Source organism: Lasiosphaeria miniovina (assembly GCF_030549165.1).
Source record: "Lasiosphaeria miniovina strain SMH2392-1A chromosome Unknown B0T26scaffold_4, whole genome shotgun sequence".
Taxonomy (NCBI): Eukaryota; Fungi; Ascomycota; class Sordariomycetes; order Sordariales; family Lasiosphaeriaceae; genus Lasiosphaeria; species Lasiosphaeria miniovina.
The window spans coordinates 1,883,484-1,905,245 of record NW_026848223.1 but is presented as its reverse complement, the minus strand read 5'-3'; the positions used below and the strand labels follow the sequence as shown (position 1 = coordinate 1,905,245).

The following is a 21,762-nucleotide window of genomic DNA, read 5'->3' as shown; positions in this document are numbered from 1 at the left end:
CAATACTAGCTCTACAACTAATGGTTACACTAACTGTAAATCATCGACGCAGTCTTGGTTACTCGGCCTCATTCTTGAGGGGAAGGTACGCATCCGTCTGCTTCCAAGACTCCTCTGCAGACGCCCAACCCGCCTTTCGACGACGACAAGCCCGCCACAACACCGTCCCGACCATGCAGCCCGCCTCAGCCGCCACAATGACGCCAGTGACAACGTACAAGAAGAGCGGCGAGCCGTGGAGAAGCAAGCCCGTCAGCACGGCCCCGTAGCCAGCCAGCAGCACGACTCGACCCAGGCAGACATGGACGCGCACCATCCACGTCGGCCGCAGCGATCGAAGGTACTGCACATGGTGCCACACACCCAACCCGCCCTGCACGCCGACGGAGACGATCGTGGCCGAGCCGAGCTTCTGGTGCGTCGAGTCCAGATCGGCCCCCCTCAACAGAAGTCCCAGAACCAAGCCGACGGAGACGCACACCATGCCCGCGACCTGCACCATCCAGTGGTGGCGGAACGCGCTGGCGTGGCCCGACGCCATGATGGCTAGCACGCCCGACGGCAGGAGCAGCAGAAAGGCCAGCGCCATGAAGAAGCCGTGCTGCGCGGCCTGGACGTGGTACGACGACGACGAAGCCGAAGACCCAGCCCGGCCTCTGCCTTCAAACGGCGACGCCTCCCCTGCCTTCGTCTCAGACGCACCAACCATGCCGACGCCGGCCTTGATTGCGGGCGCAGACGGCGGAAGAGTCTCGTCCAGCACGACGGTCCGCGCCACGTCGACATAGAACCTGCCCCAGCCGCGGGTAGAGGTGTGGAACTTGAGTGCGCTGGCGTCGGTGGCGGGGGCGTCCTCGTCAAAGTGCTGCTCGGCGTTGCGGGCCCAGACCCATGGCTCGGCGCTTCCCGAGGCTGACAGCAGCGGGTCGAGGTCCGGCGCCAGCCCGGAGTCGCACGCGTAGCACACGAACGACAAGCGCGCGGTGGCGGGTGAAGAGGACAAGTTCCACGACGCGTCGAGCACCGAGACTTGCATCCGACCCTCATTGGCCGCGGCGTCGTATAGCGCGGGCTCGCGGTGGCCCGTCGACCGCCGCACGCTCAGCACCGGCTTTTTCGTGGAGCTGCTGTGCGGGTCGCCGTAGACGATGAGCATGAGCGCCTGCACCATGCCGGAGCCAATCCCGATGGCCGCCCAGCCAAGAGCCTCGCTCTGCTGGGGGCGGTAGACGTGCAGCGTGATATATAGGTCGTGCGAGCTGGTGTCGGCGGCGGTGGTGGTGTTGTTGGCGGTGTCGGCGGTGGTGGTGGTGGTGGACTGGTTGCGGAACGCGCTCACGGCCATGCAAAAGTCGTTTGCCGCGGGCTGCCCGGCTTGCTCGAGCCCGAAGTTGCAGTACTGGGACGGCTCGGCTGCTGCAGCGGTGGCGGAAAGGAGCAGAAACTGGGCGAGGGCGCAGCGTAGTAACAGCTTGCCCATGATTGCTGAATCAACTATTGAGACTGTTCAGAGACAACACAACGCCGCACATACATACGCACGACGGTGCTAGACGTGGCGGCTGCTGTTGCAGTCAGGCAAGGAGATGGCGGCCACGTGTTTCCTGGAGAAACTCAAGTGCGTCCGCCCATTATATTACAACTAATTATGACGAGAAAGAAATACGATCCAACCACCCACCCCGCTCCCTTAAACAACCGAGCTAGCACGAGCAACGTTAGTGGGCACGTGGGGAGGAGAGCGGGTGCGCCCTAGCCGTGGCCTGCCAGAAGCAGATCTCGCCAGACTACCAAGAGTCTTGGAACTGCGCCCTCGACGTGTGTGGCAGAAATGATGGCCAGGCGTGAAAGCATCTTGTCCCCTCTATAGGCCCCAAACCGGGTCACACCTGCGAGGCGAACAAAGGTAAATGACAGGGAGGTCCCCGGACGGCGTTGGGGTTGTTTTGAAGAGAGGCTAGGTGGCAATAGAGTTCTAGTTGCAGGCCGGAAGCGTCAAAACTCAGGGGCTTTAGCAAAAACAAGACTATGACTTGAGCCAAACGGTTTATTGTGGCGAGAGACAAGGTTTATGTGGTTTAGGCTCGGATTGCCCGTAGGGAGTCAGTCAAGGTGCGAATTCTAATTAATAACGATATCCACTGCTTCCTACCATGACCCCCTTGCCAATATTCCAGCACTGGTACTTGTTTCACATTCCAGCACTGGTACTTATTTCATACTACCACCAAGCCAAGGCAATTAGCCCCCGAACCTCGGGGATCTTGGTCTAGTCTAGTGCCAATCAGACCTGACTAGCCTCGCTCTGCTACTCCTTTGTCTCGAGGTCTAGATCTCGGCCCCCCTTAGTTCAGGGCAGGAACCCCGCATTCTATTGTTTCCCTTTACGGACATCAGTCAGATCACGTCACCAGGTCAGGAGCTTCAAGTCTGATTCGTCATTTGAGTCTAGGCACCGTCAGCTTGGTTGTCGAGGAGGGAGGTGCGGCTTCTCCAGCCGTGGTTCTTACGAGCGGTCGCATCATGACAGTCTTTGTTCCAAGATAAGATCTACTGCTATATACGGCAGAGCCACAATTTGATTCCCCTTCACTTGGGCGCCGCTGTCTGTCTCTGCCGTTTCGGTGGCAGTTCCTCACAGTCAGACTGATGCTTTAGACTGAAATCTCTCCGGCGCCGTAATACCGCTACACCTGTTCAACCCTGACGAGCAGCATGCACGATCCAAAGGATGGCAAGTCACTCCTCGCTCCTCGGTAGAAGAGTTGCAACTGCTAACTAGGCCAAACCAGGGAGCCGAAATCTAGAAGAGGCCAACGCCCACGCAATGCCGCCGAGAACACTCTCCAGCCGCGAACCCCGGCGGCGGGCGGTCCTGCTCACCTTCATCGTCACGTCGGTCTTCTGGTGGCTGTTCTTCTCGTTCCAGAGCGACGTGATACCAGTCCCCAGCACCACCATCACCAATACCCCCGAAACTGGCACCAAGACGCTGCACTGCGGCAACTCGACGGCCGAGGCCCGGGCGCTGGGGTGCACGTTCGACGTGCTGGCGTTCATGTGGGTGCCGGCGCCGTGCTTCGACCGCGAGACGACCGAGGCGTACCAGAAGGCGGTCAACTGGCACGGGTACAACGACCCAGACGGGAGGGAGGTGCTCGACCTCGAGACCATGTCGGAGCGCACCGCCCCGGGCAAGTACTACACGAGCGCGCGCGAGCACGCTGTGCACTGCGCCTTCGCCTGGCAGAAGCAGCACCGCGGGTATCTGCGCGGTGGCGGCGGCCTGTATATCGATGATAATAGTGCGGGATACCACCACACGCGGCACTGCTCAGAGGTCCTCATGAAGACGGCGGACCGCGACCCCAAGACGCTGGACGAGTTCGAGACTAAGACCACGGTCAAGTTTTCCAAGTGTCTTGTTGAGGCGTAATTAGATTGGTTACCATACCCCACCCCCCAACGGATCACCCTAGCAGTGGATCACCCTTTTACACCAAAACACTCCCTTTTTGAACAACAATAACGTAGTCAATTGTGAAGCTATTCGCAAGTATACAACTGAGCTAGATATGTAATTTTATGTAATTTATTCTTGGTATAGATTTGTCAGCCCAAAAGTCGTACTTCTTTCGCTACATAATCGCAAACTAACTCCAAATTAACTCCAAATTCGCTTTCCAACATTTTTCTCCCCCAACCTCTGAGTGTGAATTGCGTCTTGTATTATCATAATGTCTAAACAAAGTGACAATAGTATGGTCAATGCATACCTAGATGTCACAGACAATAAGCTTTCTATTCGTCAATCGGCTCAAAAGCATGGAGTTTCTTATACAACGTTGAACCGACGAATCAATGGAGTCCCCCCCCAAAGACGACGTCCTCCAAACACAACGCAGGCTCACAGAGCCTCAAGAAAAGCGGCTCATTAAGTGCATCATCAAGGAGGAAAGACTCGGCTTTGCTCCGAGTTACTCAGTAGTACCTAGCATTGCTACAAGACTCGATAAAGAGGCGGGGCAAAAAGACCCTGTAGGGAAAAACTGGATTTCTAGCTTCAAAGCTAGAAACCCCGACATTCGAGCCAAAGTAGGCAAGGGAATGGAAGCCGCTCGTTTTAACGGGTTTACTCCCAAAGCCGTCAACTGGTGCTTCAATATAAGGGAGAAAGAATACAACTGGATCAGGCCTGAGCTTACCTTCAACGTCTAAAAGGCCGGCATTATGGCGGGCTTTGGTAAGTAAATAATGACTAGTTATATTATCTATTACTTATACTACATAGGGCTTGATTCATTGGTCCTAGGGACATCAGAGACGAAGAAAGCCTACCTCACAAGCGACCAAGGTCGAGGCTAGTCCACCATCATTGAATGCATCAGTGCCGGGGGCTTCGTACTCGACCCGGGCATTATTTTGAAAATAAAAGACCTTAAAACATCGTAGTTTGAAGAGGAAATGCAGAAAATATGCAACGGGCGCTTCACTACTACAGAAAAGGGCTGGACTAGCAGCCAAATAGCGATTAGTGTCACCGCACAGTCAACTAGATAAGGCAAGGCTGCATTAAGTTCGCTGTATTCATAGAATCTAAAGCTAAGGAAAAGAAAAAAGAAAGAAGTTCCAAATTCTGTGCGGGGCTCAAAGCAGTAGGGTTGGTCTGTGGGTCACGTGCTGGGACGCCGCACAGGCCAGTACCCCACCTCGCACCCCAATTACCAGCCGGTTGTCTTGGCACTTGCCAGCCAGCTGCCTTAGCACTTGCCGTGACAATTAGCTAGCTTGATGTAAGAGAAGGTAGGTACGCCTAATCAAGGTGGTCACAATAGGAGCAACAAGTAGGGCGAGCAATGACTGGTATTGGCGTAAGACTTCAACCTGGCCTGAGCTAAAGAGGTGTGCGGAGGCCATGGTCTATATACACGTGAAAGGGGTTACGAGTCATCCTTGCGTGGCCAGGGTGGTAGTGGCGATAGTGCGTGGCCCTGTTAGCGGTGGCGATAGTGGCGATGGTGGCGAGGGTGGCCCTGGTGGCGGTGGCCATGGTGGCTACGAGGGTGGTTTCCCTACACTTGAGGATATTTTAATTCCACAAACCGACAAGCTCCTGGGCTACAAAAATGAGGCTCGGCTGATTATTCTTGATGGCCACGGAAGCTACATAACTGTAAGAGATAAGTCCCGTACGCTCTTTGATCCAGTAATCTCACAATCTATATATATGTATATATGACGACTTCTTGACGATATGCGGCCTGAATAATATATATCTTTGCTTCCTGCCGGCCCACACCTCTCACGGCTTACAGCCACTTGATAACGGGTCTTTCAAATCTATCAAAGCTCTCTATTGACGTGATCTAGCCAAGTTAGCTAGTCTAACCGACGCAGCACCTGTTGACAAGATCAACTTCATTCGCTGCTACAAGGTAGTCAGGGAGGAAGCATTGATAGGAAGAACCATCAAATCATCATTCCGGGGGACCGGAAATTGGCCTATTAATAGGCAAAAAGCCCTGAGCCACCCAGAGATTTAGCAAGACAGGGCGAAGACCCCTGAACCACCTGTCCTCTCTGGAGTCCCTAGAACACCGACTACAGGGCGTCAGATTAGGGATTTTAGCAAAGGAAGCAGTCCCCACACTAGATGAAAGTTCCAGAAAGCCGCGGCAGCCGTTGAGAAGCTACAGACCGAATTGGTACTTGAGCAACACCGCATTGAAGCCCTGGAGGCTCAACTGGAGCGTATTAGGCCCCAAAACGAAGGAAAATTCCCAATCCTAACAAGCAGTCCATAGACCTAGGGGCTATACTAATGGGCGGCGAGGTTTCTACAGAGCCTCAAGCAGAGCCTCAAATTGAAGAGGCGGATGGTAAAGATGAGGCTGAAGAAGAGGCTAAAGAAGAAGCTGAAGAAGAAGAGTTGCTTGCAAGACTGACAAGATCTGGCTGTGAACTTCGTGTATCAGCACAGTTTATGGGTCAAGAAGTCAATTAGCTACATTTTGGCATATTTGGCTTGTAAATAGCTTCACAACTGAGTGCGCTGTTGTTGTTCAAAGATGTAGTGTTTTGGTGTAAAAGGGGATCCACTGCTAGGGTGATCCGTTGGGGGGTGGGGCATGGTATCGTAATTTGTGTTCCTCATCAGATGCCAGATAAAAACCATTCCGTTCTTATGTAGTGACGTCCCTTGGTATTCACTTGCGCAGATGTGTCAAGATAAGATCTTGACGTAGAGCCTTGAGGAGCCATCATGCATTAGGCTAACAACAAATGTGGGGGCTAATAGCCAAGAAGAGCAACACCCAAAGTGGAAAGCGGAATTGGAGACAACAGCTGATCCACCGAGAGCCTTCCCTTGACCAGCACACACTGCCAAGACTCCAGCTTGGAGAAGCGCCCGCATCCACGATGGGACTCGTAGACGGCATTATCAAGTCGTGGCCAGGCCGGCCAAGGCCCGTCTACGAGCGGTACTGCTACGAGCCGCTCGAGCCGAGGCAGGTGCGCGTGCTGCATCTCCACCCCGGCGCCAGTACCGACCTGATCCAGTGCTCGCTCGTTACGCACTCTCTCGACGCCCAGCCCGAGTACGAGGCCCTCTCGTACACGTGGGGAGACCCCAACGATCGGTGCGGGCTTCTGTGCGACGGCAAGGCCATTGGCGCGACCAAAAACCTAGCCAAGGCGCTCTGCCGGCTACGGGACCCCGAGCAGACGCGCGTGGTGTGGGCCGACGCGCTGTGCATCAACCAGAACGACATGGCCGAGCGCGAGGCCCAGGTGCTGCTGATGGGCGACATATACCGGGCCGCGCAGTCCGTGGCCGTCTGGTTGGGCTCGTCGACCCCCAACAGCCAGGCCGCCTTTCGGCTGCTGCGCCAGATCCACGCCGCTGCCCAGGCCACGGCCGCTGCTGACCGAGACCGGCTCCTTACCAAAGCCGAGCTGGCCCGGCGCGGACTTCCCGACGACTCGGGTCCGGACTGGAAGGCCGTGGGACTGCTCTTCTGGCGGCCGTGGTTCACGCGCGTGTGGATCATCCAAGAGGTGGCCCTGGCGCGGTCGTCCGCCGTCTACTGCGGCGGCGATAGCATGCCGTGGCACGAATTTGTCGGCGCGGCCGACTTCATCCGCCTGCAGTACCACGCCCTGTGGGTCGACCTGGACCTCATGCCCGCCGTGCAGCTGCAGCAGGCCGCAAAGTTGGCCCATTCCGGCCAGCCGCGCGACCTGCTGTGGCTGTTGTCCACCTTCCGCGACAGGTTCGCCACCAACCCGGCCGACAAGATCTATGGCCTCTTAGGACTGGCACCGGCAGACCACGGCGTCGTGCCAAACTACTCGGCCCCCGTCCAGCAGACATACTGCGAGGTCGCGAGGATGCTGCTGCAGGGCCAGGGGTCGCTGGACGTCCTCAGCCTGGTCGGCGACTCGTCCTGGCGCCGCACGCCCAACCTGCCGTCGTGGGTCCCGGACTGGGCGACCGATCTGGCGGCGGACCCGTACCTGTTCCGCAGCATCGCACACGTTTTCCACGCGTGCGGCACTGCTACTATGTCGCGCGCCGTTGTGCGGTTCTCGCCAGACGGAAACACGCTCACGGTCCGCGGAGCCCTCCTAGACCGCGTAGCTGCCGTCGGAGACCGCCACCTCATGAGCCGGCGCCTCTCGTACGACCGCTTCGAGGAGTCGTCCATCCTCAGACACCTGTGCGGCAAGGACACGCGGCGGCAGTTTGCGGCGTGGGAACGCATGGTGCGCTCGCTCGGGACGTATCCCACGGGAGAAGAGATTGAAGACGTGCTGCAGCGCGCCCTTGTCGCTGGGACCGATTCAGCCGCAGACCCTTCTCGAGTGGGACCCCAGACGACAGCACCAGTGCCACCGCGTTTGTACGTCGCCTTCAGGGAACGGCACCTGGCACTTCTGGAAGAGTCCAAGAGGGACAAGGCCGGCCACGCGTCCACCCAGGCCAGCGCAGACCTGGCCGCCCGGTATAACCTAAGTATCAAGCCGGCTGCCAACGGGCGGCGGCTGTTCACGACCAAGCGAGGCTACGTCGGGTTCGGCCCCATGTCGACCAAGTCCGGCGACAGTGTGGTACTGTTCCGTGGTGGGCGGACGGCGTATATCCTGAGGGAGTATCGGAAGAAGAGGAAGGAGCAGGTAATTTCGTATGCGCTGGTGGGCGAGGCGTTTGTCCACGGCATGATGAATGGAGAGGGATTTGCCGACGAGTCTACTGCTTTAAGTAATTTTGATCTCGTGTGACTGTGTGGTAGTTTGGTTAGTCAAGCTCAGGTCACTGGTACCGATCTTACCTCGGCACGGTCCAGGTCGTGGCTTCAAACTTGTCGAGGTCAATGAGGTTCCCGGGGAGGCTCGCGCCTCGACTTAATCAATTAGCACGTAGCTAGAGAAGTTATGAAGCAGAAAAAACGAGTGGTTCTAATCTTGGTGACGACCAAAACTTTGCCAATATGCCACCGAAATCTCCTTGCCCCGCAGCTGTGAGCAGTACCAACCGTCGTGCTTGGATTCCTAAACGTGTGGAACTGTCGCCTACTGTACCAGCCCATTGAACTGTCCCCTACTGTACCAGCCCAGTGAACTGTCCCCTACTGTACCAGCCCAGTAATGCGGGGTCGCCGAGGAATGCCGCACCGAACGCAGCTGCTTGGAGCGGCGGAAGGCACGCTGGCACTGGAAGGCACGCTGGCGCTGGAAGCCAGTCCATAACATATTTCAGGAAGCTACGACTCCACCGGGAAGGCTGCCGGGCCGCCTTGCCCATCTCACCATGCAGGATTCACCCCCGGGGCAGAGAACCAACGCCTATCGGGGCACTGAGCCCCAAATGACTCCAAAGCTATGAGGAGACTGGGCGAGGCGACTGGGCGAGGCTGACTGCCATCAATTGCGCGTAATTTTCTTTCTCGGGTCAAATGGAGCGACCAAGGCAGAACGGATTTGAATGAATCATGATACGAGAAATAAAAAAATCTTCTTCACATCCCGAGCCAGAGCCCGAGACTGCAATGAAAAAAGGTCGCATCACCTGGAGGCAGTGTTATACTAGGGACACAGTGGAAGGACGCTATAGGCAAGCCCAGCGGGCGGCCGACCGAGAGACAAAAATTAGGATAATCAAGATTCTACTCCGTAGAGTAGTTTCAGAGATTAAACTGAAAAAACAGATACTACACTTGATCTAAGCCAAAAGGTAAAGAGAGCTAAGGAAAGAAAGAAGGAAGAGTTTGCAGAATGCGGGAGGGAGCGAACATATTTATGTAGAATTAGTTGGTCCGTGCACGACTGTGAAAACTTGACCGCCTGGCAGTACTTTTTAAAGTGGGTACATGGCGCACGCGAGTGGGTCTCCTGGAGAGGAGTGAAACGGCTCTTGCAAACGCAATGGGACGCGGGCCTCTCGGCCTGTCAGCGGCCCGCGAAGAAACGCATCACGACGGACGACATGACGTGCACAGGCGACCCAGTGCGCCGTAGCTGAAACTGTCACTCCCGCCTAAGCAACGCATCTTGAGACACGCACCTCCTCTAATTCAGGTACTCAGATGCTGATTACTCGTAGGTGCTGATGTACTCAGAGTGCTGATAATTGATTGAGCATCAAAAATGCCAATACTAGCCCATTGCACACCCCGTTGGATTGGGTCTGCCACCTTGTACCAATTTCGCGACGAACAGGCCAACGCCATTGCTCGAGTCGCCAGGTACCACGAGGCAGCAACTGACCGCTCCGTAATCTGGTCCCCGGCCAGCGAGCAGGATGGCGTTCGCCAGTCACTGGAAACGTCGTTCCCGCGGACGTCCAACCCCGGGATTTTACTCGGCTTCCTCGGCTCGATGCCCCTGGAGCTCCTACACAACGTTTTCCTGCGCCTCGACTTGGACTCTCTCTTCAAGCTCCGACAGACAAATCTCAGGTCGAGGCAAGCAGTTGACTCTCTCAATTAGTGTTGGATGGTCATCACGCACGGCCTGAACCTCGTGTGCGCCCTGTTGCGAACAAAACCGCCGACACCGTCTCGCTGCCAGATCTCTACCAGGAGCTGTGCACCGAGAACTGCGCGCCGTGTGGACAATTCGGAGGTTTCATGTCCCTGCCGACGTGGACTCGCTGCTGCTACAGATGCATGCAGCTAGGCACGGAGGCTCAGGTGCTGCTTTGTCGAAGCAAGGAGAGTCGTTTCTACACCTTAGCCACCCCGTAATTCCCGCCCGAGCTGGGCTGGCCCCTTTTGAGGCCGTTCGAGGCCCTGCCCAATTGGCCGAGCTTGCGCAAAAGTCCCGCCGCACGCCGGTGTCCTTCTTCCACGCCCTGCCGGCGTGCAAGCCCGCGGACTCCCTCTAGCGACCACACGCATATCTGCGCCACGTGGGGAGTACGCGCACACGGGTAGGCGGCACAACTTCATGGGCGCCTGCGCGCTGCCGTACTACTACGCACGCCGGCACGGCCGAGCGCGGCATGTCGTGTGCTGGGTGCCAGCGCGCTTTTTTGAACAGGAATTCGTCGGCGACAATCTCGAGAAGTGCGAACGCAAGGCTGGCGAGAAGATATTCTCGCAGGCGGGGTTTTTGGAATATTTCCGGTCCTGCGAGCACGCGCAGCTCCTCTGGGAGTCGAGTGGCGAAGGCGGTCATGACCTAGCATAGTTGCTGGAGACTTCGGTGGAGGCCACGAAGGACAAGGAATGATGAGGGTGTTGACATTCGGCGAATGAGGTAGTATCCAGAACGTGGCCTAGTTCTAACCCATATTATCGCGCGTCGCCACTTCATGAATCGGCAGTGTGGTTGCAAAGTCCAGCTATTGCATTGTGCTATCTATCAACCCCTTAACCAGAAGGGAGTTATCCGTGACTTGACGTAACAGTATAAACAAAATTGTATCCATCCCTTGCCAGACGAGGGATAGGAAATGCGCAAAACGAAGCCCCAGAGACAGGCAGCTGTCTAATCCCTGACTAGCAGGATTGGCCAACTAGACAAAATCAAGGAGTAATTCATCAACTCAGCCAGCCCCCTAACTAGAACGGGAACGAGGTGATGGACGGGGAGACTGAAATTGGTGTTTCGGCCATCCCCATTAGCCAGAATGGGGGTGTTTGTGCAGCAGCAAACAAGCTAAAGAGTGATATTCATCAACCCACTGAAGTAGAAGGGGGGAAGACTTGGCGGAAACATGTCTAATCACTTGAACGCTGCTGATAAGTCTATTATCACTTTGCCTAAACCATCAACACATTGCAAGACATCACTTTGCAGCGGACGTGGGTAAGTAACTGCAAAGTCTAGCTATTGCGGCTGTTCTATCGATGCCATCAGTGCCCTTACCAGAAGGGACTCTGCAGGTCACAAGACATCTCAACCAGCCGCTATCCACGAGGGGGAGGAGAACTAGGCGAACCCCCTAGAGACAGCTAACTATCTTATCCCCCTGACCAACAAGGATGGGGAACTATAATAAAAGCAAAGGGTAACTTTATCAACTCAGCCAGCCCCTCGACCAGAAGGGGAATGAGGAAGTAAATGCGAACGCAGGAGGTGCTATTTCTCAACCTTTACCCACAGGGTAGAGGTGAGAATGGGGGCGGTTTTTAACGTGCTAAAACGAAAGCTCAAGCCGCTGGAGTCATCCCCTGCCCGGAAACTAATGCTCGGATCATTAGAAACGTGTCCGTCGCCTTTTGAAGAGGAAGCGCCGCCGCTCTTGGAAGTGGAGGCGATGTCCGTGTAGGGGGTTTGAAAGTCGATCAAAAGTAAAGGTACAATTCAATATTTTGGAAGGGCGTCTGGTTAGATACTTTTTTGGTATTCCATTTGAGGACTTTTTCCAAGACTACCTATACACATCACGAATCGGGGAGAGCCTCATGCTCCAGGGCCGCGGCGAGTCTGACACAGTCAAGAGGCAACCATATGATGACAATAAGCAAATCGGGTGTGACTCTTGAGACTCTTCTCGCACCAAGAGCTGATTTTGATTATGCTGGGCCATATTTTGAGGCGTAGAAGGGTCAGTCGCACCGGCGGGCTAGACGGCAAACAATATAATCGAAACAATATTGAGCTCGGGTCATCATCTCGCCTAGAATCCCTCAATCAGGCACAGTGAAATTTTGATTCAAGGTGGTGGTTTCACCAGCTCGGCACAGCACCACAGCTAGGTTGCTGCAGTGAAGATGATAGTAGTTGACACATCTTCGGGCGTTGATAGTCGTCCTCGCCGCGATCGCAGAGGCCCAGGTGACTATCCCATCCCCCCTTTCACCCTCGCTGTTGCTCACTTTCCAGCCGCTGGCCGCTTGTCGGGAGCGCCAAGGACGGGTATGAGGCTCTTCCTCCGGTTTTTCGTCCCAGACCTCGTTGGATCCATCATGTACCCTTTTTAATTTTCCCTCTCGGCACTGAGTTTTGTTGAGCAAATCTAAACCATGTGCATCTCACGGGTTGACATGCCCGTGAAGCTTTTGAGATGAGTATTCTCAAGGTTCACAAGTCCCGTCCCCATTCTAAACTGTCCACAACCGTGCCCACAGTGGCGACGTTCTCACTCGTTCTCACTCTAGCCCCAACTGTCTCAAGGGCGTCTTCATCGTATGCTGGTCTTGTTGGCCGCTGGCAAATTGAATGTGTCGGAGAATCGCATCTCGGCACTGCTCGCGGCTTAAGACGCCAGATGAATCGACGACAATGACATTGTCAACGGGGCTGTAGGGGCTGTCGATCCACCTGCGGAAGAGTTCACGAGCGTCCTGAGTGCCGGCAGCAGCGTCTGGCGGGAGCGAATCGACCTCGGTCCGCTGGCTCCTCATCGGGACTCTCTGCTGCAACCTCGCGTTGAGAAGATCAATATCGTTGACCTTGCACTCGACGTACCAGTAGGTGAAGCCGTGTTTGCGAGCAAGGGCTGTTCCGCTGTCGATGACGGTTTGGTAGTTGCACGGACAGTCGAGCACAACGCTCCGCCCTTGCTCCATGAGTGTGTCTGCGAGGGCCCAGTCGATACGGTAGGCGGCTTTTGCGGCTTGGTCGAAGGAGAGGATGCCGTCTTCGAGGAGCGACGATTTGAGGATGTCGTGGTCGATGACGACGCCGTCAATTGATTTCCCCACGAGCTTGGAAGTCGTGCTTTTCCCGGACCCCGGCGCTCCTGACATCTGTATAAACAGCTTGCGCGGCGCCGGACAATGCTGTTCAGACATATTGGCGTCGTAAGCCGCGATGAGTTTGAATTGGTCGGGAAAAGTAGTTGGGCAACTTCAAATTAGCGTTAGGCATCGCTGAAAGTCAAGGCATCGCTGAAAGGCAAGGCATCGCTGAAAGTCACTAGCGGAACCACTGAAGGTCGGGCGACAGGGAAGGTTTAAGCTGACTAACCACTTGCAGAAGCCGAAAGAGGCTAGAAGAATAAAAAGAAACTCACTGTTACCGGGCGCTAAAAATTGTCGAAACGCCCTGCTGCTAGTACCATTGCAGTGCTAGCAAAAAGAGAAGATCCCAACTCTGTTCATCTGAACAAGGGAAGAAACGACGGGAATTGAGCCTGACGTGGGGGTCCCACAACCTTGAGATTAAGAGTCTCACGCTCTACCGATTGAGCTAGCCGGGTGAGGCTCTTACCTGAACGTTTGATGAATTACAGGTGCCGAGAACAGGCGTAACATGCCGAGTGATGTTTGTTGTGCGGAGACGTCTTGTGGATGAAGGGGGGTCTTTTGGGTTGTGGGTGGGTTAATGTCTATATAACGCCACCGTTCCCCAGTTCTCACGATGCTTCTTCCCAGACTCGAAAACATCCCTAATCACGAGCCGCCGCAACCGTGTCTTCCCCATCCGACCCAACAACAAACCATTACCCCCGGCAGCCGCTACCCTCGACAACATACCCCGCCGCGCCGAAAACCGTCGGCTAGCCCTTCGTCCTGACGGGCCCGAAGAAATGGCCCTGCTATCGCCCGACAGGTCCCGGTTCCTGCTGACAGCCAAGTACCCTTCCTCCACGCTTGACCTGTCGCCGTCCTTGGCGGTGCACCGCGGCGGCCCGGACGGCGAGCAGCTGGACGGAGCCAAGTTCCACAACTTTTTGACGGAAAAAACCGATGTCGCCTTTGGGCCGCACAAGTACCGCTTCAAGGAGATCAACAGCCAGACGGGGCTGGCGAGGAACACCACCAGCGGCACTTCACTGCTGTGAACCGTCGTCAACGAGGAGCTGTTCCTGTTTGATGGCGAAGAGGACGGCAGCCCGGCATTGTCGCGCGGTTCGTGCCGCGCGACGCCAGGCTCGATAATACGCGCCGCTTCGAGGGCCGGTTCGAGCTGCGTAGGCTGGACCTGAGCGACGGGCAGTTTGAGGAGTTCTTCATTACGGGCGTGGCGGAGCTCGAGAGGCGGAGGCGGCTGAAGGGGGATACCGACGCGATAGAGGAATCGGTTGATAAGTTGAATTGACTAAAATTGGTTTTGATTGCAAAGATGCCACGGGCTCGTAGGAGGTCTCTAGGTAGGAGAGACAGACAAAGGTGGATCACGTGGTTTCAGGCATTCCCTGACGAGAATCGGGGTTAATGTTGAGACAGAACGGCAAAGATGTGTCTCCTAATTATCAAGCATATTTACCACGTTACGGCTGCGGCTATTATACAGGCAACAAACTCCTGAGAAATATGGGCTTATTCACACCCGTACCCAATGTCATCTTGTACAATTTCTACTCTTTTTTTATTGGCCTACCCGCCTCATATAGTCTAAGGTGGGCAGCTAGCCCTCCACACGCGACAGCCAATGTCGATCAGGCTCTCCGACACGGAAAGGGCGATTGCCAGGTCATATTTATGCGAGGTCCCACGGCCGAGCTCGTGGAGAATGACGAGACTATTCTTTGTCGCTTTCCTATATCAAAGGTTAGTATCCGGTAGGATTCTATGTCCTTCATGAGGGAGAGGGGTTTACCTCAGGATCACATTCATTTCTCGCATCTCAACCCCGAAAGTTCCCAGATTGCCCTCTGGTCTGTCCTGTGTTGACAGGACCAGAGGTCGGCGTCGCTCTTTGCCTTCTTTTCTAGTCGTTCTTTAGAAATCACGTCTTTTTACCGCAAATTGAGATGCCCAGGCCAGTGCGCGCCGTAGTGAGTTCTTCCTTGTTATACTGACTGCCCGGCATTGGGTTCTTTTTAGTTGTCCTCAAACATGTACCGCAACTCGCCGACCTCCGAACCGTGTTCCGCCCCCATCACGTCCTCGGGGGGTTGTCTGGAAGTTGTCTGGAACGGCTTTGAAGTGTACCCGAACCGCTGTTCCTCCATGCGTAGCCAGTCAATCCAGCGGCTGTAAATGGCGAAGTGGACCTCAGAGCCTCGGAGTTGAGTTTGGGTTGTTGAAAGTCCGTGGTACCGGCGATTTGCTCCGTGAGCCGACGGTACGACAGGCGGCATCCGGTAGCGCACTTTTTGAAAGAGAACGTTTTTATACACTGTTAAATCGTTGTCGTGCACTGTAGGTACATCGGCGCCAAGAACTTACAGCTCACCGCCCAGGAAATTACCACATTTTACAGCTAAAATTACCACTTTCGCTGGCTGCACCGCTCTAAGCACTGGCAACGCAATTGTACCGCAATTGCACCTCGCCGCCGTCGCCAACGTCAACACATTTCCGAATGCGGTAATTCCAGCTCAGGGCCGTAGAATCGCTCAAATCGTTCAAATCTACAATAAAAATCTAAGCTGGCTTCATTCAATTCGCTTACGTAACATGGCCAAAAATGCAATAAAAAACTGTGGCCTGCCACAATTGCTCACAACTGCATGCAACTGACAGCCTTACTGATCCATGCCTTCCGCCCGGGCACTCGGTCGCGGGACCCTTCCAGCTCGTGTAGGCCTTACAACACGACCTTCAGCCACTGCAGAGGCTATAGGGCCACGTGAAGCTCGTGATGTTGTGCCGCCCCGGCTAACACGCCACGTGCCTTGGTGTTGAAGAGCTTATGGCCGGCCGGTGGGTTCGAGAGTAGTGATGGCGGCGGCGCATTTTCATCAGGCGCATCGCTGAGATAGCCAAAGTCGCTCAGATCGCTTAGATCTTCAAAAGCGGACTTTTTTATTGCTAGTTAGTACTGTGCGACGAAGAAATGAAGCCATACCGATGCATCGATTGAATGCTGGTGTTTTTTAGTGGTTATGGAAGGTTGGTTGTAGTGGAAAGGTAAGGTTCGGTTGCGTTATGGTAAAAAGTGGTAAATTACTACGCGGCAGAATCTTGGATGTGGAGGGCGGGGTAGGCTGCTAGGGTTAGGGTTATGTCCGGCGACAACGATTTTACAGTGTTCTCTTTTAAAATCGAGAGTCTTGATGCAGCTGATGCCCGAGTCGCGGCCGATCATCAACGTGGGACACGCCCAAGACCATGCCAGACCAGGAATCTCGGCTTCGTGATCGGCAGGGCCGAGGAATATCTAGATCTCCTCCAATGGCGACACGGCTGGAGAGGCAGCTAGGGTTGGAAAAGCTTGGGCTCGGCAACAGCCTTGGGGTGCGGTCGGCTCATCGTTCTCTTCCTTTTCATCTGGGTCGCTTTGGACTTGAAACCGCTGGCTGACATCCGTTTTGATAAACGAGGCCTAGGAGGTTGCAATGAAGGTTTAGAGGTAATAGCAATGATGAAAAGCTAGTGTGTAGTAGAGGGAGGGAGGCTCGGTAAAATTGCCTGTGCGGTAATTAGATCATAAGATGGTTTTCATTGCGGTAGCAGGAAAATCCAGGCTCCGAGAAGTTCTTTTCACTAGAGATAACCTGACGTCACGTAGCCTAGGCAGCGCTAGCAATAAATCAAACGATTCAAAATATGAGGCTATATCTGTTTGGATTTGGCCTCAAAAAACCGGATATTTGACTGGCTCCAGGCTCGATTTGATTGAGTGGGTCTCATTTGACGATATTTAATGGCATCTTCCGCTCCACCAAAAATAGGTTAAAAGTCATCAAAATGGTCCCCTGAGATGGAAAAAAAAGCCCTGAAGCCCGGAAAGGTCATCTTCGCATCCAATTCTTCAAACACGTGGTCTTGTTGAAGGTATCATCAACCATGCTATGTCTCTGCGTGCCCCGCTAACCTCCTCGTCGTTTACCTTGTTGTTGACTACCTGGGCAAGCCAACGGCAACAGTCGTGTTCGGTGATCCACAACGACCTAGAAGGCCTTTTTTCACTCCAAGCCTCGGTACGTATATGCCCTGTGTTATTTTTATCGGGGGCCAGTCCTTGACCTGTATGCTCCTCGGGTCTTTCAAGTCATGCACCATCACTTCGCTGTACTGCGCGGCGAGCCGCGATGGCCTGTGGAGAGGGTCGTAAGTTCAACGGTCGAGGTAGGCATGTTGTCGGTAATTCGGGCGTGAGGAAGCAGGGAAATCGCTGTAGGAATGGAAGGATTCGGCGGAAAGGTAGAATTCGGCATTTTGCTTACGTCGGAATAATTGCATTGCAGCTTCAACGGCATGCAGAGATTTTCCCGGGCCAGAAAAATGCCGGGCAGGCAAGGAAAGTGCAGGGTTGGCCGTGGGCAGAGAGCGCCCTAAGCCTAGGAAAATCCGAAAAATCCGCCCTAAAATGGCCTGGCCAATGCGAAATATTTGAGTTGTTGCCGGCGCTGGGCCTAGGCGTAATTACGTTGGTGTATGCCAGCTCCCATCGAGAGTCGTGGATACGACGGAATATTACCGTAAAATCAAATATTTTACATAGACTAGCAAGATCATCACAACAAACACGTAGAAATCATGCTAGATAGCTACTGAATAATCACTAACGTCTCAACCCGGGAAGGTGCTTAATTGCCGCGTAATAGTGCAAACATGGATCCGAGGGAAACGAGGGAGAGAGTTCTTCCCCCAAGGAAGTCTCTTCTTCAGACATGATGAGAGCAGCCCCCTCGGTGCTTGAAAAATACCTACATCCGCATACTAGAACTGTGTATACAAATAAAGCATCTACCACTTAACTTTATAAAGTCGGCATGCCATGTTCAGGCCCGTATTAGTTCTTGTAATCAACATGAGAATCAATAACCGGAGCCATTGAGCTTCTTTGTACACGAATTGGAGAAGTGATCACCCTTCGAGACTCGACTTCCCAAAATTGAATGAAAATGAGAAACGCGAGTATACATGCTCGTCCAGGAGTGAACAGCGTTCATTAAAACAGCGGTGATGACGTCAGCCCAAGACTCAGCCTCTAGATGAGTGGGGGGCAGCCTTCGTCTGCTGTTGTTTGCCAGGCATCCATAAGCAGGAGCCGCTGATTGTTTTGACGCAGGGGTCGTGTTGTCGTATTGGCCAGCGGAGAAAAACAGCAAACGGGGGGGTGGGAAGGGTGAATGCGGCGGCTGTGTAATATTCCCCGAGCCGCCTTTAGCCATATTGCGCGTTGTCGGCCATGCGCCTGGCGGAACTCGCTCGCCCCTAGAAATAGGCACATCCCCCACAATCCCATCTATTCGCATCGCCGGACTTCCCCAGAAACTCGACCAGGTCGCAGCAAACATCGATGTGCTTACCGTCGTGAATCTGCAGGGATCGTCGTTTTCATGGGCCCCGAGCCGTCCAGCCTATAAGATGCCACCGATTTCATTCTGGCTTCCCCGGCTGGCGGATTCCCGGCACGCAGTAGTAGTATGCCTGATATGTCTCTGGCCAAGACTGGAATTTCCGAGATGACGAGCGCCGCCAAAGCCGGGATCTCGGCTGGCATAAAAACCAGGGACAGCCCCAGGGACAGCCCCAGGGGCTGGTCGTTGTTTTCTTCACGCCTCGGGACAGGCTGACGTGAACTCACCCACCCGGTTCTTCCAAACATGATAGGCCCTAAACACGTTGCCCTGCTCGCCCTGGGCAGCACGCAGATATGGACGTCGTCGGCTACTGACTCAGTCAAGAGGCAGGATGCCACGCACAAGTACTGCCCGGGAGGGACGGCCATCTGCTTCTCCGAGTTCACCGTGGCCGCGTACAACATCACGTACCGCATTGCCATCCCCGAAGTCACGGCCGCGCCGTTCGACATCCTGCTGCAGATCCAGGCTCCCGCGTCGGTCGGGTGGGCCGGCCTGGCGTGGGGCGGCAAGATGAGCAGCAACCCGCTGACTCTGGGGTGGGCAAACGGCAAGACCGCTGTGGTATCTTCGCGCTGGACCGGGTAAGCAGCAGCATTGCAGTCATGAAGCTTCTGAGTACTGACAGCACGGAAAACAGCGGACACAGCCTGCCCGGCGCGTACACGGGAGCGACCTACACGGTGCTCCCGACAACGACGGCCAACTCGACGTGGTGGCAGCTCGACGTGCTTTGCAAGGGGTGCAGCCAGTGGGCGGGAGGGTCTCTCAACCCCAACGGCGTGAACGGGCTCGCGTGGGCCAAGGCCAGCCGTGCTGTGACAACGGCGGCCAGCAACACGAGCGCCTTCTCCATCCACGACGGCAAGGCTGTCTTCTCCCACGACTTCAGCCAGGCCAAGATCCCCCAGGGTGTGTTCGACGCGCTGGCCTACGACCTCGCCAACCCGGCCCCAGTCCCCGTGCCAACCCCGGCCCCAGTCTCCGTGCCAACCCCGTCGAGCTCTTCGGCTGCTGTCTCAGTGCCGCCCGAGTCTTCCTCGTCGTCCGTGTCGGCCTCGTCAGCCAAGACGCCGACGATCCCCACCCCGATCGTGACGCCCTCGCTGCCGCCCGTCGTCGTCTCGCCCACAAAGTCGCTGCCCCCGATCATCGTGTCCACGGCCATCACCACGCTCCCGGCCCCGCCACCTCCTTCGTCTTCGCCGGCCAAGCCGCCCGTGGTCATCTCGACGCGCGTGACAACGCTGCCCGCGCCCGGGACGTCGACCGTGTATGTGATCCCCACCAGCGCACCAAAGCCTACGAGCGTCGCCAAGCCGACGACGGTGGCGCCGGCACCCAAGCCCTCCACCACCAGCGAGGCGCCCGTCGTGGTTGGCCCGCCGTGGGGTATTGGGCCCCCGTGGAGAGGCAAGGGCAAGGGCCGGCCGCCGCCGTTCAGGGGTGGGCCGTGGCGTGCACGCAACGTCGAGGAGTGAAGGAGCTAACGTGGTCGACTCGCCTGTGACGAGCTTGGGTGCCGTCGGACCGTCAAGGAAAGCTCAGAGGTATGGGTGCGGACAGCTGCTGTTTCTGTTCAGCAGTTCTATAATTTGATATTGAGAGGCGTCAAGAGGGAGGAAATGGCGGTTCATTTGTACCTTGGAAGTCGGGAGGCAACTTGGCTGTACATAGTGGTAATCGCATAATTATTGCATATGGTATTTTTTTCATGCGCCAATTCTCCCCAGGCTCCTCGTATGAGTTGCTCAGCTGCAATGGTTCAGCAGACAGCGCGAGGGCTCACGGGTGATCCCACTGCTGGGCTCATCCTCCTAACGACCCATGAATCCTGTGGACGGACACTTGGACAGCTCCCAGGGCACCAAGGGACATCGGATCGAGCAGTCTCTCCCTGGAAAGGTGGAGCCGTCACACATACCACGGTCCAGAGGCAGATAGGTAGTAATTACAGTGCGGCGCTGAACACAGGCGGGCTAGGAAATACAAGGCGCCAGACTTCTGCATTTTACATAAAATCATTACACGCGCTTCCGTTTTTCTTGTCCGATCGCGAACTCTCTGCTGCGCCCCCGAGACCTACGAAATCCATGAACCAACAAACCACACACCATCGTGATTCGACAGCTGGGACCAGAACGCCGTGTTTCCTTGATCCGATATATTTATGTCGCCTCTCACGATGGAAATCTTCTCGAAACGGCTGCACTTTTACGATCCAGGCAGGAGGAAAAACGAAGATGCCGACAGAAACGTTGAATCTACCTTTGGACCAGAAAAGTATGACTTTACCCGCGTGGGCCTACTATGCAGCACCCGCCCTGCGGCTCTGAACGGTTTTAACCTTGAGCCTTTAGGGAACACAAACGCCAGCTAGGCGTGGTACCTTTCCGAAACTGATCGATCTACCGACTTGCCAACAACCTGCCTTCACCCGACACCGAAATATGACCACTGCGAGACGGTCTCTTGGACTGGAATGCATCAAGAGTCATTGTGCTTCACCCAAATGTCGAACTGCCGCGACCAATCGGTGGTGGAAACCCAAATATCGATCTTCGTAACCACCCATTACGGGGCGTCACATTGGGAAGCTCCAGGAGCTGATCACTCTGAAAAAAGCAAACCTCGAAAGATCTGCCATCAAATAGCTTCTCGCCAGTTGCAACAGATCCAACCCCAGAAGCCACACGTTGTTACAGAAGCCCGGAACTATGCAAGCCCAGGTGACGATTAGTTTCACTAGTCGAACCCAGGTGGCGATTGGCTTCACTGGTCGAACCCAGGTGACAATTAGTCCCACTGGTCGTATTTCGACCAAGGGGAAGGGGAAAATTATGACTTAATTCACGGCCTCCACATGCCTCAAGGCTTGGGTCGCCGTCCATTGCATCCGTCTAGCCGTGATAATGGCGAGCATCGAGGAGTTTCTTCTAGTCCGCTCGTGGGCGATCGGAGAACTCATGAATATTCTCAACGTTAAGCGTCCGGTCGCCAAGCACCACTTCCAAATGTGGGGTTCCATGTGTTTCCCGGTACTCCGCTTCGCCAGCCTACAGTTAGTTTCATGGCTCGATCCCTCGCCAGGGTTCCGTTTCTACTCTTCG

At 55.1% G+C, this 21,762-nt stretch overlaps 7 protein-coding genes and 1 non-coding gene across 8 annotated transcripts; 4 read left to right on the top strand and 4 right to left on the bottom strand.

Moving 5' to 3' along the window:
- Positions 1–58: 58 nt before the first annotated feature.
- B0T26DRAFT_675614 (uncharacterized protein) lies at positions 59–1,480 on the bottom strand (the record flags this gene model as incomplete). Its single annotated transcript, XM_060439857.1, has 1 exon — positions 59–1,480. The coding sequence occupies one exon, from the start codon at positions 1,478–1,480 to the stop codon at positions 59–61; it is 1,422 nt and encodes a 473-aa protein (XP_060296077.1).
- A 1,347-nt stretch (positions 1,481–2,827) lies between these two features.
- Positions 2,828–3,436, top strand: B0T26DRAFT_675613 (uncharacterized protein; the record flags this gene model as incomplete). Its single annotated transcript, XM_060439856.1, has 1 exon — positions 2,828–3,436. One exon carries the CDS (start codon positions 2,828–2,830, stop codon positions 3,434–3,436), a length of 609 nt encoding a protein of 202 aa, XP_060296076.1.
- A 3,353-nt stretch (positions 3,437–6,789) lies between these two features.
- B0T26DRAFT_709393 (uncharacterized protein) lies at positions 6,790–8,489 on the top strand. The gene has a single exon (XM_060441928.1). The coding sequence runs from the start codon at positions 6,802–6,804 to the stop codon at positions 8,281–8,283; it is 1,482 nt and encodes a 493-aa protein (XP_060296075.1). The 5' UTR covers positions 6,790–6,801; the 3' UTR covers positions 8,284–8,489.
- A 1,159-nt stretch (positions 8,490–9,648) lies between these two features.
- B0T26DRAFT_740751 (uncharacterized protein) lies at positions 9,649–10,692 on the top strand (the record flags this gene model as incomplete). The annotated part of the gene is made up of 4 exons (XM_060443880.1): positions 9,649–9,972; positions 10,083–10,221; positions 10,260–10,362; positions 10,437–10,692. 4 exons carry the CDS (start codon positions 9,649–9,651, stop codon positions 10,690–10,692), a joined length of 822 nt encoding a protein of 273 aa, XP_060296074.1.
- Positions 10,693–12,599: 1,907 nt separating this feature from the next.
- On the bottom strand, positions 12,600–13,244 carry B0T26DRAFT_675611 (P-loop containing nucleoside triphosphate hydrolase protein; the record flags this gene model as incomplete). Its single annotated transcript, XM_060439855.1, has 1 exon — positions 12,600–13,244. The coding sequence occupies one exon, from the start codon at positions 13,242–13,244 to the stop codon at positions 12,600–12,602; it is 645 nt and encodes a 214-aa protein (XP_060296073.1).
- A 338-nt stretch (positions 13,245–13,582) lies between these two features.
- On the bottom strand, positions 13,583–13,651 carry B0T26DRAFT_t115. The gene has a single exon. It is a non-coding gene; the product is annotated as a tRNA-Lys (tRNA).
- A 1,004-nt stretch (positions 13,652–14,655) lies between these two features.
- B0T26DRAFT_709387 (uncharacterized protein) lies at positions 14,656–15,487 on the bottom strand. Its single transcript, XM_060441927.1, has 2 exons — positions 14,995–15,487; positions 14,656–14,934 (listed from the first exon to the last, which is right to left on the bottom strand). Exons 1-2 carry the CDS (start codon positions 15,018–15,020, stop codon positions 14,790–14,792), a joined length of 171 nt encoding a protein of 56 aa, XP_060296072.1. The 5' UTR covers positions 15,021–15,487; the 3' UTR covers positions 14,656–14,789.
- A 3,486-nt stretch (positions 15,488–18,973) lies between these two features.
- B0T26DRAFT_625869 (uncharacterized protein) lies at positions 18,974–19,581 on the top strand (the record flags this gene model as incomplete). Its single annotated transcript, XM_060436174.1, has 2 exons — positions 18,974–19,236; positions 19,293–19,581. Coding segments are annotated over 2 exons (552 nt in total), but the record flags the coding sequence as incomplete, so codon positions are not given.
- Between the last annotated feature and the right edge of the window lie 2,181 nt (positions 19,582–21,762).